General features: G+C 39.5%; 2 protein-coding genes across 2 annotated transcripts in view; one reads left to right on the forward strand and one right to left on the reverse strand.

Annotated features, from left to right (window-relative positions):
* Positions 1–925: 925 nt before the first annotated feature.
* DCLRE1A (DNA cross-link repair 1A) lies at positions 926–14,834 on the reverse strand. Its single transcript, XM_048947048.1, has 10 exons — positions 14,727–14,834; positions 13,918–14,530; positions 11,368–12,852; positions 9,442–9,575; positions 8,282–8,400; positions 6,444–6,587; positions 5,448–5,593; positions 4,371–4,525; positions 2,676–2,817; positions 926–1,646 (listed from the first exon to the last, which is right to left on the reverse strand). The coding sequence occupies exons 2-10, from the start codon at positions 14,333–14,335 to the stop codon at positions 1,480–1,482; spliced, it is 2,910 nt and encodes a 969-aa protein (XP_048803005.1). The 5' UTR covers positions 14,336–14,530; positions 14,727–14,834; the 3' UTR covers positions 926–1,479.
* Positions 14,835–14,961: 127 nt separating this feature from the next.
* Positions 14,962–17,945, forward strand: part of NHLRC2 (NHL repeat containing 2) — a 38,891-nt gene continuing 35,907 nt past the window's right edge. The window contains exons 1-2 of the mRNA XM_048947049.1: positions 14,962–15,480; positions 17,343–17,495. Coding sequence (XP_048803006.1) covers positions 15,318–15,480; positions 17,343–17,495 — 316 coding nt within the window. The 5' untranslated portion in view covers positions 14,962–15,317. The remainder of the gene's footprint in view (positions 15,481–17,342; positions 17,496–17,945) is intronic.

Consider the following 17,945-nt stretch of genomic DNA (forward strand, 5'->3'; position numbering starts at 1 on the left):
CAGTTTTAACATCAGCATGCCCCTCATACTTTGTGCAAAATTAGGTAGGAAAAAGATACGAGAGCTGAAAATCATGAATAATTCCATAACAATTCAACTGTTAGAAGCACGTGCCTGCCAAACAGAATCCCCAGATCTGCCCTAACTTGTACAAGGCAGTAATTCAGGCTCAGCAAAAGCAAGCACTTCAACAGATAATTTTTAACACACCTACACCAACAAGGAGTGGAATCCTAGGAATGGGTATGCCAAATCCAGGGCAGTGAACGGTTCTTGTGATAAGGAGAGCTAGCATAATATATGATGTAAAATAAAAACTTCAGATACTTTTAATTGCCTAGGTTAAACAGAACCATTTAACGATGTCATATTTCAGTGAGCGTACTGAAACAACTGTGAATCATGGCAAGCTTTTATACTAACAGTGACCATTAAATAAATGTTTTTCTGACAAAAAAGGCACTGAAGATTTCAGATTAGCTATACTAAGGAGTTGTAGGATGGCTTTTTGTGCATGATCACACACTTTGGAATGATTTCTATTAAAACACTTAAAATGACACCAACGTGCCTGTGTGCAACCACATACTTGAGTACCATAAACACCAAGCAGATAAAGAAACAGCACCGAGGGAGAAAACACAAAGTGAAACTTACCTTGGTGTTGCTGACTTACTTTTTTCCAGAATTCAAGGGACAAAGCTGTACAAACAACCCTGCCAACACAAAAGCGTTGCACCACATGGAGAAGCACCACTTGTATTCTTTGGCTCTGTGTTGAGAATTTGCACTACAAGGGCACAGGCCTAACCTCACAAAAGCAAAATACATGGAACGTTCACTGGAAGTATAGAGAGGTTTCCCAGTAGGAATGAGCAATTATCATACTGAAATAAATGCACTTACATTTTAGAAAAAACTCACATGCTTCATGTATGTTCTTTATTTTTAAAAAATCTTGACCATAATATAATTAACAATGTCTTCTATAAAATTCATTCTTGCAAGCATGTATACTGCAGAAGCTACACCAATACTCTCACATAGAGTAAACTTTGGAAACAAAGTTTTAATTAATTCCAGCTTATGAAAAAATGAGCTCCTCTGAAGCCTGAGCTGGTAGCATGACCAATAATGCTGTTTCATTTATTACAATAACTTATTTTCCAAGAAGATTAACCTGGAGGTGGCTTCTCCCCCAGCACTGTACGTCTGGGCATCTCCATGATCTGAAGAAAATTAAGAACAGGATAAAAAGAATAAGATAAGAATAAACCGAAATAGGCATTTGCAAACAAGTGATAGGGAAATATATTAGTAGGTAAACCAGAAAACAAGGTACCCTCCCACCAGTCCATTTTTCTCTGGAGAATGGCAGTGGTATCCTTCCCAAAGAGTTCCATGTACAAAAGAGTCACAATTTCACAGGAACTCCAAATTTCCCATTCAGCTTCTCTTCTTTGAAATACACATTTTGCCTTACTTATGTCCACTGCCCTCAACCATCCAGTCTCTAAAATGCTTTTCCATCAAGCTTCTGGCTCTCCAGTCACCAACGTTTACAGTGGGGATAATTTTCTGTGGCTTCAACCACTGAACAAAACGTTTCATTTCCAGGTAGCTGCTGTGTTCACTGTAAGGAATCCCTGAAATGAAACAAATCAGAGAGATCTGTTACTCTATCTAACTTCTTGCCAAAACACCTTTGTAAGATTTCCAGCTCAGAAATTATTATTTTTTAATTCAAACTGGAGATCTAAAGTTTACAGCTAAATGAAAACAAACATCCAGATTTTATTTCTGGAAAGTTATTGTGCATTGTTACCAAATCAATTGTCAGTGCAAACCGAACAGTCTAACATTTGATTAAATTAATGTTAAAACTTTAAAAGATTCAATTTCATGTATTGATAAGAACTGACAGGGAGAGGAAGACCCACAGTCTTCTCTCTCCAGCATGAGAGTGAGGTATGGAATAAAATCTTGGCTCAGGAACTGCACTGCCACCAGCATCAGTGGGCCAAGAATTCATCCCTGGAGTTACTGCAAATATCATAGAATCATAGAATGGCCTGGGTTGAAAAGGACCACAGTGATCATCTAATTTCAACCCCCTGCTGTGTGCAGGTCACCAACCACCAGACCAGGCTGCCCAGAGCCACATCCAGCCTGGCCTTGAATGCCTCCAGGGATGGGGCATCCACAACCTCCTTGGGCAACCTGTTCCATTGCATCACCACCCTCTGAGTGAAAACCTTCCTATTAATATCTAATGTAAACCTCCCCTGTCTCAGTTTAAAACCATTCCCCCTTGTCCTATCACTATCCACCCTTGTAAACAGTCATTCCTCCTCCTGTTTATATACTCCCTTCAAATATTAGAAGGCCACAATGAGGTCTCCCCAGAACCTTCTCTTCTCCAACCTAAACAAGCCCAGTATTCACATGACAATCTTTATTTGCAAGAAGAGTACAGGAGCAAGAAGTACGAAAAGAAGTCTTCATTTACAGTGTTCTCATGTTCTCAACTGCTTTCTCCTGGAGAGATCCATCTGTTCAGTTTCTCAGCCAGAAACCAGAAAGCACTGGTAACAATAAACAGCAGGAGTTCCCAGAAAAAAAATAAAGAGACCGTTCACACAACTAAATGCAATGAATCTTTATCACATTTATACCATAAATGGTGATCTTTCCTCTTGTCTGCGGTTTGATATCCATCACAGAAAGGCATGAATCAGAGTAGGTCCACCCAGTAGGTTTGAAAGCCAGAACTTGATCAAAATTCTCAGAAAACTTACTCAGATGATCTTGCAACCCCTATTAAAAAAAATAGGACTTACGCTGAATGCCTTTAAATTGCTCATTAGTTGAAAGACTGGAGATTTCATGATAGAGACATCAAATTAAATTCTGTTCTCATGCTTTTATAAGAGCTTTTTCTTTTAAATACCACCTGCCTTCAAATCAATAATGATGAATATTTACATTTGCAGAGCACCTCGCACGTTAAGATCTTAACAGTTTCATCTAAATAAGCACATATTAACAGCTATGTATTACAAATCAGAACACATAAGGCATCATCACTTTTTTTTAATTAAATCTTGCTCCCAAACAATTAGTTTCCTTCTCTGGGCTGGAGGTCAGCACTCTTGCAGCTGAGTGGTGATAAAAAAAGGCAAAAGCCTGCTTGAGTGCAAAATCATCTGGTTAGCTTAAAGCACTGCTGACGTTTTGGTATCTGCTTGTGGCCAGAAGGGGGGTGTGAGGGAGGAGAGATGGAGATTGAGAGGCTGTGATCAAACACCAATTGCTAACTTAACCTGTCAGACACTGGTAAGTTATTAAGTAGAGAAGTAGCACATAAGAATCATAGAATCACCAAGGTTGGAAAAGACTTAATGCACATTTCTCAGTACTAAGTGAGCTCCGTTCTTCTCTTTTTTTCAGACTGCCTTTAAAGTAGAGCCTGCTGCTTTGCCTTTCTGTATTTTGTGGACCATTTTAAAATGCTCTTCACCCCAGAAATGAGTCACCTTTCTTAGCTAAGAAATTCCCACAGAAGTCTCAACACCAAAAGTCTACTGGCTCAAATCTCAACTGAGTGTGCTTTTATATTCATCTGCTGTGAAACGTCTTAAACATAAACTGGTTTATTTGCTTTGGCTAAAAAAATACAAATAATGATCACGTGGAAAAACTAAAGCATGTGCATGCAAAAAGCATCCTTCAATTCATTTGCTGTATTTGTTTATGCAGAAATTTTCTCTGAGCTTTAAATGATCCATATCCTCAAATATCCATATCCTTGTTCTTCAGCAGGAGAAATAATGTTTTTGCAGGTAAAAATATGATTACAAATCCTTGGAAATCGAACTGAGAGGAACAGAAGAGAACCGTATCCCCTTTTTATGTCAAATACCAAACTGGCATTTAGCAATGTTCATGGGCTGAAGCTCATCTTCATGCAGAGCTGCAGGCAGAAAATCCTACTCTTCTCCTACATCACATAAAGTAAAAGACAGGCTGAAAGCAGGAACTCAGTGTCAAAACATTAATTGCTAATAAGGTAGACCCTGCAGTCATTACAGAAATCCACTTCAAAAAGCCAGCACAGAGCAAGTCCTGGAACAAATCTCAGCTTATCCTGCACAAGCACCGTATTGAGGTGAAATTACGCTTTCTGTGTATCATGTTTGGAGACATTATTAATGTTTAATTGCATTTCATTTTCAATATAATGCTGTATGTCAAAACTTCACTAACTAAATATGATCTGACAAGAGGGTAATAAGCACCAAACACTGATGGGAAGAGCCAACAGTCAAGATTAGCCAGAAGGTTAAGCAGAGAATACTTCTAGAACTTACCTTAAAATTAATTTGCATCATGGGGAGAATGTGAAGCAAAGTACCATTCCAGTTCGTACTGATGAGGGAATTAACAGCTGCTGACTCCAAACACTGCAGTGTTTTATATTTGTCACGGGACATGCTTGCCTTGGAACCCAGAACTTCAGCAATTGCTTAAGGATTGATTGAGAGAAACGAATAAAACCAAACACAAACAAATCAAATAAATAGGAGTTATTTTGTTGCTTCCTGGGAGCCATTCTTAACTATTACCCTGGGTCAATTTTACTATTGGGAAAAAAATACCTATATTCAACAAGATAATTTTAGAATGTGAAACTGTTTCAGAAGAGAAACATGTGGCAGCTGTTGAAAAAAAAAAATCCCACACCAAAAAGCAACTACTCCAGCTCCAATGTTTTAGTCAGAATTACACTGGAAATCACAACTAGAAAGAAAAGGAGAAGAGAAGCACAGTGACAAGTTCAAAGTCTTATTTCTTTGGTAAAATCTTACTGGTAATCACTTGAAATAAGCTGGAAACATGCAGGGTTTTGGGACATACAAAGAAAACAAGCTAGAGCAACTAAATGTTGGTGAAAAAGTTTTGTACTGATGACTTCAAATATACCTAAAAGCACAAGGAGCACCACCAGGGCAGAGCTGCCTGCTCTGGAGCATACTCTAAAGCAATCACTTTGATTCCTAATGCTGTACCTGAGTGAAGCATAGCATACAAGATTTTCATTAGGATAGAAAAGTTGTGCTTTGGTTTGGGGAATGCTGTGTAAAAATTGATTTCTTTAAAACTGATAAATAGGTGTATTTAGGAAACTACATTATAGGAAGCTTGAAGGAAAAACTGTTAGCAAAATAGAAGTTGAAGAATAATTACATCCCTCTGCTACTTTGGTAAAGTGAGATTACTAAAGCAAAAATACATCATTCACGTTTTAAAATGATCAATGGCACATTTGTCACCACAATCAATTAAACAGGTTCATTCATTTAGTATCCAAGTATTCCTTCTGCATACTTGGGAGGGAGGTGTGTGTGTGTGTGTGTGTGTGTGTTTTGTTTTGTTTTTTTACTTACCTAAAAAAACTTTTTCTTTTCCAATGGAATAGGTGCCACAGACAACTAGAGTGCGGGGGTTTAAAGTCACCATCTCAAAGGCTGTATTGACAGCAAACTGGACAACCTCTTGTTGAGAAGGAAAGGTATATTCAGGACTACAGTACCTGGGGCATGGAAACAAGACAGATCAGATGGAAGACATCTGAATTTACTAAGGACCTCCAAACTGCATATATGCAATAAGAAATGAAAAAGATGCTATCCTAAAATATAATTTCAGTTTGAGATCCCTTTATCAGAAACCATGAGGTGCCAAGATAAAACTGAATAAAACTCACCCTATGCATGCCTTCTCCCTATGTCAGTTCAGTTGCCTCTCTATTCTGTAGTTTTTCCTCTATAAATACCAAGTGCACTTTCAAGCTAGACATTTGTAGCATATTCTAATTACATCCTGATGTCTATTTTTTATCATGCACACAAAACCATAACTTAAAGCATTATTCATTCACAGAAACATATGGAACAGAAATAAAGAACTGCAGCTGGACATTAGTCATCACAGAAAAACACTTACATACACAAGTCACAGAAAGGTCTAATGAAAACCTGGAAATCTGACTTATCCATTTGGCATTCTTTCAATCTTTCAATTCCCTCCCCCTGCTTTTTCATAACAGAGCTGAACACTCATAGAAACAACCAGAAGACTCCAGTTTTAAAGCTGAACAACTCACTGCACAAATTTTAACCCCAAGAACTTCATATCACTTACAAATAATAAAGCCATTTCAATGAATGCATCTTTTCCAGTATCCACTTTTCTTCTCTCCCGTTAACAGCACAGCAGATGAACACGACAGACGTATAGGAACTTTGGCTTTTACATAACACTGAACAGAACTAATGAGTATTAAAACAGTGAGGTTATTTATACTTACATGCAGTTGGTTCACAAAGTAATACAAAACTGCAACTATAGGTCATACTGAAAAAAAAGTGAACTCAACTTACGTGGTATCAAGGTAAAGGGTGTGGATTTTTTGGCCAATCAAAGCAGGGTAACGTTCCATAGAAGGATCTGCCCTGAAGTCTCCTGTGTGCAGAATAGCAGCTCCACCAGGCAGGTAAAAAAGGATCATTGCTGCACCTGGACAACTGGATAGAAAATAGAAAAAACACCCGCATGTAAATAATCTACAGAGATGTGGTGCTTTGAGACAAGTAATACGCTGCCCTCCAGTAGCAAGAAAGTGCACAACAGCACTGTAAATCACACCTACTGGGCTGCCTAATGTAGCTAGAAATTCCTAGCTTATAAAGGAATTTTAAAGCTATCCTTAAGGCTATAGAGAAGACAGACTTGAATTCTCAGCTGAGAAGGAGAGAAGAAAAAACACATCAACAGTAAAGTAATCAAGCATTAACTTCCTTTTTGGTTGCTCTTTTTTCATCGGGTACAACAAAGATGCTGCCTCAGTTGCAATCTCTGAGGTTCTATTAAACTTGGAGTCCACAAGGAAACAGCATACTATGAAAGAAGCAGCATTCTCATCTCTGAGGAGCACTGCATTGTTGCAGGTCCTGGACTTAATGGAGCATTTGCTTTTAAACTCTATTTGCAGGTTTTAAATATCATCCAGCATGCAGAATTCACTGCAGAATTCACTGCTTGTAAGTACAATCCTTGGCCACAATGAATCCACTGCACCTTCTGCAGCTCCTCACCAAAGCTGTCTGAAGGGCAAGCGCTCAGACAGGAAAATCAGAGTGAGACTATTTTGGACATGAGTCATATGGAAAGGGTAAATGAAACTTCAGAAAAGGATAAAACTGGCATGAATCAGAGCTAAAATGAGAAAACTGGTAAACTCTCCAGCAAGTTAAACTTCGTCCTTAAGGTTTATATGCCTTTCAAACTGAAACAGGGGTGCAGGGAAGCAAACAGGAAAAATGAGAAGTGTCCAAATCACATAAGAAACAAGGCTTCCTTCATTCCTAGAAAGGGTTCTCAAAGGACTTCATGGAATCTTATCTCTCCAACTATAAACAAATCCTAATATAAGTAACATTCAAACCAGCTGTGACAGTGCTGCATTTCAATATATACTTTAGGGAAAGGACTTTTCTTCAAGCACATAGCCAAATAAGGTACCAAGAGACAGAACAGCAAGAGCACGGGGCTGGAAGTCAGGAGCTACTGAACCTAAAATCCAGCATAACCACACACTGGCAGTGCATCACACTGGGTAAGAATCTCACCCTTTTACCACTGAATGCACTACAAGTTACCTGTTGTGATGTTTGTGGGTTTTTGTTTCTGAGTGGTTGTGTTTCATCTCTCTCAGGAACCAAAGTACCATGTTTTTCTTCAGCTGAAGATTTCACTATCTTGAGTTGTAGCTACAAAAACCTAACAGATCTGATCATCAGTTCTAGGATGTTTCCAACCAGGCACAAAAAACTGAAGTACCCAGACCCTAGAAAACCATCCAAACTCTCAAGTGTAAACACTAAGGAGATACGTGTGGATAACACTGAAGTGCTCACTACAAGCAAACAAAATAAAACTAAGGTGACATCACCAAAAAAGCCTAAGATCCATTTTAAAAAAATAGCTCCCCTATTCCAAAAGCTAACATAAGCAATAAGCTTAGGCTTCTGCACTCCAAAGTCACTAATAAAATGAAAATCTATGTTAACAAGTCAAGTCAGGGTACTGAAGAATTTCTTCCCTTCTTTTTTCAGATCCATGGAAACCCCAAAATTATGAAAACACTGGGTCTGTTCAGCCAATTATCTTTAATATTCTAAACAAACAAACACTGCATAACAACTGCAATGATACCTACTGATTGGCATCAAGCAACAACACTTTGATCCCATTCACCATACATTCTGTGTCCATTGGCAGCACATTGATGTACTGCTCTTTGACTCGAAGTTTGCTCTTCACCAGATTGCCAGTTATCTGTAACAAGAAAATGAACAAAATCTTTTAAAAGACTTTATTTTTTCTTAGAAACAAAGGCTCTCAAAGCCAAACTGTCTGGCTTAGAGAGAAACTGTGAGAACGTGAAGAGACCAACAAGAAGCAACATGATGAGTATTTGTCACTGTCTATCAGGAAGAGAAGTTGTCAGTGCTTGCTTAAATAACTATAGAAGTTTCCAGGTCACTGGCCCTGATTCTCATCGTAGGGTACTGTAGTCAACTCAGCAGCTGCTGGAAGGACAACATGGGAGGCATCCATTTCAGGGGACTTCCAGAGAACCTCATAGAGAAATTTTTGATGCAGACTCTGGATGGGCTTATTAGGGAAGGTGCCCTACCATGCTAAGAGTAGAGAAGACCTGGTTGGACAAAACACAGCCAGTGGCAGTCTTGGCCACTCGGAGACCTGAAGCACAGGACATGCAGGACCAGGCTAAAACAACTGCATTTACTTAACCTCAAGAAGAGGGTGCTTACAGGGAACTTAATTTCAAACTTCCCTCCCTTGATGAGGTCAATGGAGACTATGGAGCCCATATTATTCCCCATGACACATACAAAGAAAAAAAGAAGCTGCAGTCATGAGTTGTAAAATGTGACATTTCAATTGCATGTAAAGAAACCAGAGTGGCTTAAGCACTGCAACAAGTTGCATGGAGACACAGCAGAACCTGTCCTCTTCTATTTTCAAAATTTGAGCAGGCAAAGGCTCTGAACGATCTGATCTAACTTTGAAGTTAGCCCTGTACTGAGCAGAAAATTGAGCTATATGATCTCTAGAAATCCACTTAAACCTAAATTAATTCCTGGTAACTAAACAAGTAAGTTTCATTAATCTTCTTTAACAGACAAACTAAGATAAGATTTCTTCCCAGATTCCCCTATACATATTATCCACTGTTCTGAATTGCCCCAGTAATGGAATCTCTGGTCCTGTATTAATTTTCATCATGATTATAGTTGTGTATGGACTCAATATATGAATTTGATAATATCTAGTTACCTTGAAAAACCTTACCTTATTACAGTACAGTGGAAATACAAAGTTTTTTGTCAACCCACAATAGTGATCAGAGTGAAAATGAGTGAGGAAATAGGCTGTGCAGCCTTCTATTTCTCCATACTGGAAAGCATCAACTGTAAAGCCAGTTCCTAAAGCAAAAAGGCAAGAGAAACCAGTCAGTAATCACAGATAGCTCAGAACAAGTTTCTAATGAGATTTCTCTTATACTCTTACTTGTTTTTATTTCTTTCTTCCAAATTAAAAACGGAACACAGTTCCACCATGCAAAGTGTCAGGGACGACTTAATGATGGACTCAGTTTGCAAATGAGTCAACAGTCACACACAAAAATAATAATAAAAAGGTTTTTTCACATTAAAACAGAGTTTTAGCAATGCGTCCACACGCAGATACGTTCACAGGTCTCCCATCTGTTGGTCGCTCAGCTGCCATCCTACAGATAGCAGCTGGTTGAGCAACTCTGTATTTAACTGGCATTTCTGAAAGTTCGTGTTTAAAATCTTAGCACAAAATAAAACAGATAACAACAGCTTAACAATTGATTTGGTGATCAACCTGCAAAACCTCAATTAGTCTGTTTAACGTCCTCCACAAAGCATGCTACTGTACTGTTACTGAGTGAGCAATCTGGGATCTTCAGATATGTCTGCTGAGATAAAATGTGAATGAATGTGTTCCACATGTTTAGTGAGGCACTGTTTGTACAGAGCTATTGCATAAGGACAGCAGCACGGAAGCCAGCCCTCTTCCCTGCACATGTAATGTTTTAAAGCAGACGAAATGACAAGTGGTCCTTTTACATTGGGTCATAATTTTGGAAAACCACCCATGATCCGATTCATTTGGGGACAATCAAATATTTTTCATTGTATGTTGTTGAGCTCTTCCAGAAGAACTACAAATAGCTCTGCTATAGCTAGAAATAGCTAGAATTTGTAACTCCATTAAAAAAAAACAAACAGTTGTCTGCCAATAAAAAGCAAAATAAAACAGAAACTCCTCAAGTGAGGATCCACACGTAGCATTATCAGCACAGAAAACACACTTCAGGTAAAGTAATTAAAACAAAAAGCACTACAGATTATAGCAAAACAACTTTAAATTTCTGTTGCAGGCACAGAACTCTGCTAGTCAAATTTATTATATAGGGGAAATGCTCTCAGTTCATGGAACCCATGATAGTAGTGTAATCTCATGAAGATTTATAGGTCAACCTTCAAGAAGCACTCTGGCTCTCCTAGTCACCAAAGTATTTCTATTTGGCTTCCTCAAATATTCATGTATAATTAAACCCTTTGGTGGTAAACAGAATCGTGAAGCTTTTAAAGTTGCTGGTGTATCATCCCATATTTAGCATAACTGCTTGAGAAGACTGAGAAATTCCTGTGTCCTGAGCTACATTTTTCTGCTTCACTTTCATGTCTTTGCTTATAAAGTTGTAGCATTTAAGAACTTCATATGCAAAATTATTTTTCTTTTTTTTTTTAAAATTAGCATAAAATAAGTGTAATTGACCAACCTATTTTCAGGGGCAAAAGATACAATGTAGAAGATTAAATAGAGGAATTAAAAGTGAACATTAACAAAGGAGATATTCAAAAACACTGTAGAAAGTAAATCAGCTCGTGTTTCTTATTCTGCCAAAAATAAGCAAAAGTCTTCCTAGCAACTGTTTTCCTGAAGCAAACATTTCACTGTGCTTTATTGAGGAGGCCTCTGTGGGCTGTTGTCCCATGGTCAGATTCTTCCGAAGATCTGCACCCAGACATGTTTTTATTGACTGCTAGAAGAAGTCATTAAAGATTACAGTTTAAATTAATATGGGGAGTAAAGAATAACAAAGCCTAAAGTTAGAGGAAAAAATGCAGTACACAAGCCCAAATTAGTTAACCACTACACAAAGCAGTAGTTATCTCTCACCTGGTATTTTCTTGTAGAAAGGACACTGTTTTTTCCTTGCTTCTTCATCTGGAGTAGATGATTCTCTAAATCTTTTTCTCCACTTCCTTCGGCCACCAGAAGTTACATCTGCAAAGCCTCCATCCTTATTTGAACTTTCTTTAACAGCTTCTAGATCCTCCACAGATCCTTCAGCTTTTCTTTTTTGCTGTCTGGGCTTCTTTCCACTGGGAGCTACTGAACTGAGTATCTGCTTTCCCTCACTCAAACACGCCTCTCCTTTGCTTTCCTCTTTTACTTTAGGTTTTAACCCAAAGAAAACACCAATGTCCATTTGTTTGAGTCCTTTGGCAGGACTGGATTTGGCCTTCATACTTGCTAAGGAACGAGATGAGACCGTTTTAGAGATGGGGCTGGGAAAGCACACACCAGTTGAATCGAGGTTTTCTTCTTTCTTCACCGCTGGCTGCAAACTCTCTTGGCAAGCTCCTTTTTCAATGGCATCAGCAGTCATTTTATCCGTATTAGGTAAAACAACACTTGGGCCTCTCAAAACCTTACTTTTTTGAGACAAAGGAGATCCAGCACCTTCTGTAAGCAGCTCTGGTTGTGTATGAATAAGACCTGAATACCCAGAATCCAAAGCACAAGCACCCTTGTCTTGTGACTCTTTATTACCTGTGTTAACTGCAGGGGAAATCAATCCTGGCTGTTGAAACTCCTCATTGCAATTAAGAGGAAAAGAGGATTCTGCTGATAGCATCACTTGCTGATTATCTACACATGGTGAATTACAGCATTTGCTGTCTACATAACTCTGAGAAGCACTTTTTCCACTAAGATACAAACAGCTTGATGTATTTATTTCCTTTTTAAATTTAAGAACTTCAGCATCATATTCATCACCTTCAAGATTCTGGACTTTGAGTAGTTTATTCTGTGATGTTTTTACTTCTGTCTCTTCCTCAACTTCACCCTCACTTTCCTCACAAGTACTCAGTGGAGAATATGAAATTTCCCAGTCACTGAAATCAGCTTTTGACTGTAGTAGGCTTGGCTGACTTGTATCTTTTTGACTACAAAGGTCCTCTCCCGGAACACTTTCTTGTGAAGGTGTAAAGTCATAAAATTCAAATTTACAGCTGTTATCTGTGGTTTGTGTGAGCTGAAATACTTGTTGAGGCTTTTGAACATCTGCAAAAGAGGAAGTGCTTTCACTGGTTATATTTAGAGATTTCCTTTGTGCCGAATCCTCTATCTTTGATGTACACTCATTATCTGGGACATTTTTTAAGTTCTTAGATGTTTTCTCAGTCTGCGAGACTTCTACATGACTTGGAAAACAGCTGGACTTTGCAGTAGTAGAACATGTCATCTTCCTCTCCAAAGTGTTTGCTGAAGAGTTCACAAGATATTCTCCTGCTCTGCTTGCTGCAAGTAGAAAATGGCTATAGCGCTTGTAGTGGGATGGAATGGTGGATGTGCACAGTAAACCATCAGGACACTCTATGGAAAAGCAGTTCAACCAAAAAGTAACATTAATATCTTTGTAAATGTAGTTTGCATAATTATTACATCAAATAAAAATCTCATATGGCATACAATTCTAAAGCTTTTCTTATAAATGTAGTTATTGGAGGACAGAAGGCACAAGTACAAAGTAATGTCAGGCTGCCACATCTCCTGCCCCAAGCTGGTGCAAAATGAAAGGTTTTAGGTTTTCCAGCCTGATATTAGCACAGCTCTGAGCCTGCATTAGTTCACCTTTCTAGCAAGATGAATATGTTACTCTGTTTCAGTACTGTACTTACGAATGTGCTATGTGGTTTCTAGTTTAGAATTGTCTCATGTACAAGCAAGGCTCAGATCAAAAGTGCCCTAAAAGGCTACAACGTGTTTCAAACCAAACCAAACCTAGGTTCTGAATCTACTTGAAATTCCATGTAAAATTGTCTGCTAGGTGACATTTTAAAAAGTAGTCAGGTATCTGCTTATGTAAGTACTGTAAAAAGGACTCAGGGTTCAGATGCCAACAAAAGATCTGTCGCTGTTCCCTGAACACTTTTTGTTGACAGTTTGCTAACCTAACTTTTGAGAATTTTGACGGATGCAAATCAATTAGGACTTTTTTCCCCATTAATTATAGGAAGAAGAGATGGAAATGAAGTATAGAACATCTGCTTAAGGTAATACCACCATCAAAATCAGGATTAAAGGCTCAATTTTAATTGTTCTGAAGAAGAAACTTCAACAAAAGTAAAACAGATATGAAGAAATTCTGAATCAAAAGCTGCAAATCCTTAAATGAAGGATATTTCCCATTATTTTACAATGGTAAATATGTACCCTCAATTTCTTCCTTAATACAATGGAAGTGGAACTTGTTAAACAATCATGAATCTTTATTAATGCTCCACATTTTTTGAGATTTTCATAGCAGATTTCCACGTTCTTCACAAAGAACTGAAAATTCGATACGAGAACATTTTAACTACATATGAAAACCAGAGCTTACAGCAGTTATCTGTTTAACATATTTTGCTGAAGACTTCTTTCTTACCCTATTCCTACCTTTTTCAACGGATCCTGGAGTATCCAAACATTCAGCAACGTGCCAGCGAGGTGTTTGCACCAGCAGCAAGGAGAAGGGCATCTGACAGCTTGGGCAATATCCATCACAAACCAGCCTTGTGCTTGGTGAGCCCTGTTCTGTCAGGCTGCTCAGGCTTTCCTGAGTGTGCACACTGTTGTCATCTTTAGACGGATCCAGGTCCTCGCTCGGCCTCAATCTCTGCCCGCTTTTCTGAGGAGTACTACTTTTATCCACAGATTTCTTTTTGTTTCCATTTCCCTTTCTTTTCGGCCTGCATTTGCCTTTGGTTACTGTCTGCATGGACACAGAGGTACTGTTTGAGTTACTCTGTGGCTTTCGCTTCCTAATTGATTTGTATTCCCAAATGTCCTCTTCCAATAAAGCATCTTCAGACATGGCAACATACGAAATACTGTCCTTGCACTTAAGCAGCAGTTCACAAATCTAACTTTCCTACCATTGATAAGTTTTGTCTTCCAGCAGTGAATGGGAGATGGAAGAAAAGCAACCGAGCCCCATTCTACAAAAGCATCACTGTGCCCCAAACCAAACGGCAGCCCCTGATGGGACAGGAGCATGGTGGATCCGATCCTGAAAATAATTTAACAAGCGTCTCTTTGAGTATCTGCAACAGCTGTTAAACAAGAGCAGAATCTGTCAGGTACAGAAGGAATGGCTGACAGAGCCATTTCCTTCAGCCCTCCCCTCCAACCCCCAGCCCGGCCTGGGGTGCTGCTCTCCCCGCACCCCTGACCGCCCCCGAGAAGGATTTAAAAGAAAAAGTGACTTCAGCTCCGAGATCGCTGCCACGAGCCGCCACACAGCGAAGATCGAGGTGAGCCCAGCGCTCCGCTCCCGCCGCCGAGCAGCCGCCTCGCTTCAAGCGCGCGCCGCCGGCCGGCCCTCACAGCCCCGTCGGCGTCCGCAGTTTCGTCACCTCCTCTGTCATTACATCTCCTTCCGCTCCGAAAATTTAAAAAAAAAAACAAAACACAACAAACCTCAATCTTTGGTTCCGATACATCCCAGTTGTGACGTATTTTACGCTTAAGAATAATTTAAAAAAAAAAAGCGTAATAAGCGGGGAAAAAAAAATAAGGCGGTGGTGCTGAATCTGCTGGATAGGAATCACCGCTCGGGGTTTGGCGCACAGTTTCCCTCACGAATCTGCTTCTGCGAATTGCAAAAGCCGGGTCAAAAATGAGAAATGAACTTAAAAGCCCCTCCCTTTAGGAAAGACGAATGTCTGTGTGTTTGCGTTTAGCGTTTTCATTGCTTGTTTTGCTTTGTTTTGATTATAGCTCTTCTATCCCAGGCCGAATGTGCGGCGGTGAAGCGGCAGGCCAGTAAACAGCGGCGGGCTCGGCCTGGAGGCGCCATGGCGGCGGAGGGCCTGGCGGGGCTCCTGCCCGCACAGACGCAGCTGGAGTATGCGCTGCTCGACGCCGACACCGCTCAGGAGAAGGAGAACCTGGTCTACCAGTACCTGAAGAAGATGGACAGCCGGGAGCGGGACCTGACAGTGCCCGAGCTCGGCGGAGGTGGGTGGAGGGGCCCGGCTGTGCCGCGGAACCACCGCCCCGTGGGCTGGTGTAGAAAAAGGCATTTTTGCTGGGCAGCGGGCTCGTGAAGGCACGGGAGCGAAGGAGAAAAGAACCTCTTTACGAGTGTGCCTCTTGCTACCCCTTGTAAAAACCCCTTCTTTAAAGCCTCGTTCTTAAGCTTCCTATGCTTTGTTAACTTTTTTTTTTTTTTTTTTTTTTTTTTTTTTTTTTTTTTTTTTTTTTTCCAAATAGGCGCTTTCGTTTTTTGCAGGAAGCTTTCTTCTGGTTCCTTTGGTTTTGCTGCAGCTCTTGCCCTTCCACTTCAGGCCTTTCTGAGCTCTTTCACCCCATGACCAATTTATGCTTGCTGATTTTCATGTTCCTGATAAAGTGTGTCGTGCTGGAGATGCCGTCCTGGTTCAGTGGTGCTCCTTTTTCCACTTCCCATATTCCTGTAACTTTTGTGCAAAGCATTCATCCTGCAATTCTTGCTCTTGTGGGTGCTTGTGGCCTCAGAGATGCTTGCTGGGGCTGTGAGAAATGAGGGATTGCAAGACAGAGACCCAAACAGATAAAATACAGGATTAACGTTATAGCATAGGAGTGAATTCTGACTTCTAACCATTGTGAATGCTTTCACTGTCTGGATTTGGCCTTTTGAATTGAATCTTCACTGTCATTACCATTGTTTTGCTTTCTGTATTTTGTCAAAGCTTCTGTTCTTTTCTGGAGATGAGATCAAATAAGTAGCCAACACTTTTTAATTCCAGTATGCTTTAAGGGAAGATAATTTAATTCTAGTGAAAAGTGGAGTGATGCCATTAAACCAATCTGGTCTTCTTTCAAGAAGCAAAATGTAAAGCTTCACTCTTGTACTGCAGAAATACATGAACTGAAATTAATTACTGTCTCCAGGTCTGAATGTGCATACATTCATGTTGTATATATGAATATACATCAATATGTACTTTGTGTATAGAGGGAGGGCAAACTTCCTCATAGCAAAGCAGAAAACAAATCTGCTGACTCAGGTAGCAGTAACTTCTGGAGCACTGAGCTTGCTGAAACTGATGGGGTGAAGGTTCAGATTATTCTGAGTACATTTCTGCACTCCAAAAAATAGTCCTTTAAGAGTTGAGTTTGACTTCACAATGTATCACATCTGTTTTTTCTCCTTTTTTTCCCCCAAAACTGTTGAGTGGCAAACAGTTATCTAGGACATTCAGATCTCAATGCCAGGATCAGAGTAATATCAGTCACCAGTGAGAAAGCATTGCCTTCACGTTTCAAATCAAGTAATAAGAATGACTGTCCAAGTATACTTCCACCTCCATCTGAAAGGGTTATAGTTCTGTCACCTGGGAAGTAGTATTTCATGTCTGTCATTTTAGGTTGTTTAAAATGAAGGGAAAAATATTGAAGTCATCTCTGAAAATGTCATTTACAAAAATGTTGTAAAATGAAGAGTTTGAGTTCTATTCCATTTGCATTTATGAGTTTTTAAAGTCGTTATTAACACCTATGATGTTGTTAGGTGTTGAGTAATACAGGTTCTTTTAAAATATATGGAAATTGTTCTTCAGCTTGCATCTTCTGGCAATTAAAAGGTACCTTTTAACTATATAAGTTGTACTTTCAATGTTACATTAAATTCATTTAGTAATTTTGAATATTTGTGTAATATGAGGGTGAGTTTGATAAACATAAGACTTCTGTTTTGCTTTTCTACTTGGTAGAAAGAGATGGGGTTGTTTGCCTTAAGTGAAATGCCCTAGAAATGTTGTGTTAGCATACCAGTTAGGTACAAGTGCCTTCCTTTCCCTGCCCTTCCTCTAAGTGTTCCTCTGTTCTCTGTGCAGATCTACAGTGGTTAAACACTGAAGGTCCCATTTCTCTTCACAAAGACCTTCGTGGAAAAGTTGTGGTGTTGGATTTCTTCACTTACTGCTGCATCAATTGCTTGCACCTGCTGCCTGATCTCCATGAATTAGAGCACCAGTACTCTGATAAAGGTAAAAGAGCTTTGGCTTGCACAGAATAGAATTTCCTGGCAGCGTTGCAGGTGGAGTAGCTGAGTCACTAAGTTACTAAACAGCTGGCAGCATTTCAGGGATGCCTAAAAATGTCTCCTAATCTTTTAAGTATCCTGACAAAGGTTACTGGCTGTGCTCTCATCACATTTTTAGGTGGGGTTAAATATGGGGTTTCTTTAACTATACAGGCACAAAAGACACGATGTGTGTCTAAAGCCTGAATCTGATATCCTCATAGGACTGTTTGCAAAACACATGGATGTAAGTTACAGGCACAAAGTTGCTGTATGCACACGTGCCTTACAAATCAACTCTGAGTAGGACATGGTTTAGTCTATTTTTTTTTTTCCCTTTCCAATTGAAATAAAAAAAAAAACTTGGTTTAAGTTTTCTTTTCTCCCCCTCATCGTCTTATTTTCAGTTAGTAGC

The sequence above is a fragment of the Lagopus muta genome, chromosome 5 (assembly GCF_023343835.1).
Source record: "Lagopus muta isolate bLagMut1 chromosome 5, bLagMut1 primary, whole genome shotgun sequence".
Lineage (NCBI taxonomy): Eukaryota > Metazoa > Chordata > Aves > Galliformes > Phasianidae > Lagopus > Lagopus muta.

Bases quoted from the DNA above. Each gene is read 5' to 3' on its own strand.
- DCLRE1A (XM_048947048.1), bottom strand. From the start codon at position 14,335: ATGTCTGAAGATGCTTTATTGGAAGAGGACATTTGGGAATACAAATCA. The intron at 12,853-13,917 runs GTAGGAATAGGG...GCTTTTCCATAG, and splicing joins TCCAGGATCCGTTGAAAAAG to AGTGTCCTGATGGTTTACTG. The intron at 9,576-11,367 runs GTGAGAGATAAC...TTTTTGCTTTAG, and splicing joins TTTCTACAAGAAAATACCAG to GAACTGGCTTTACAGTTGAT.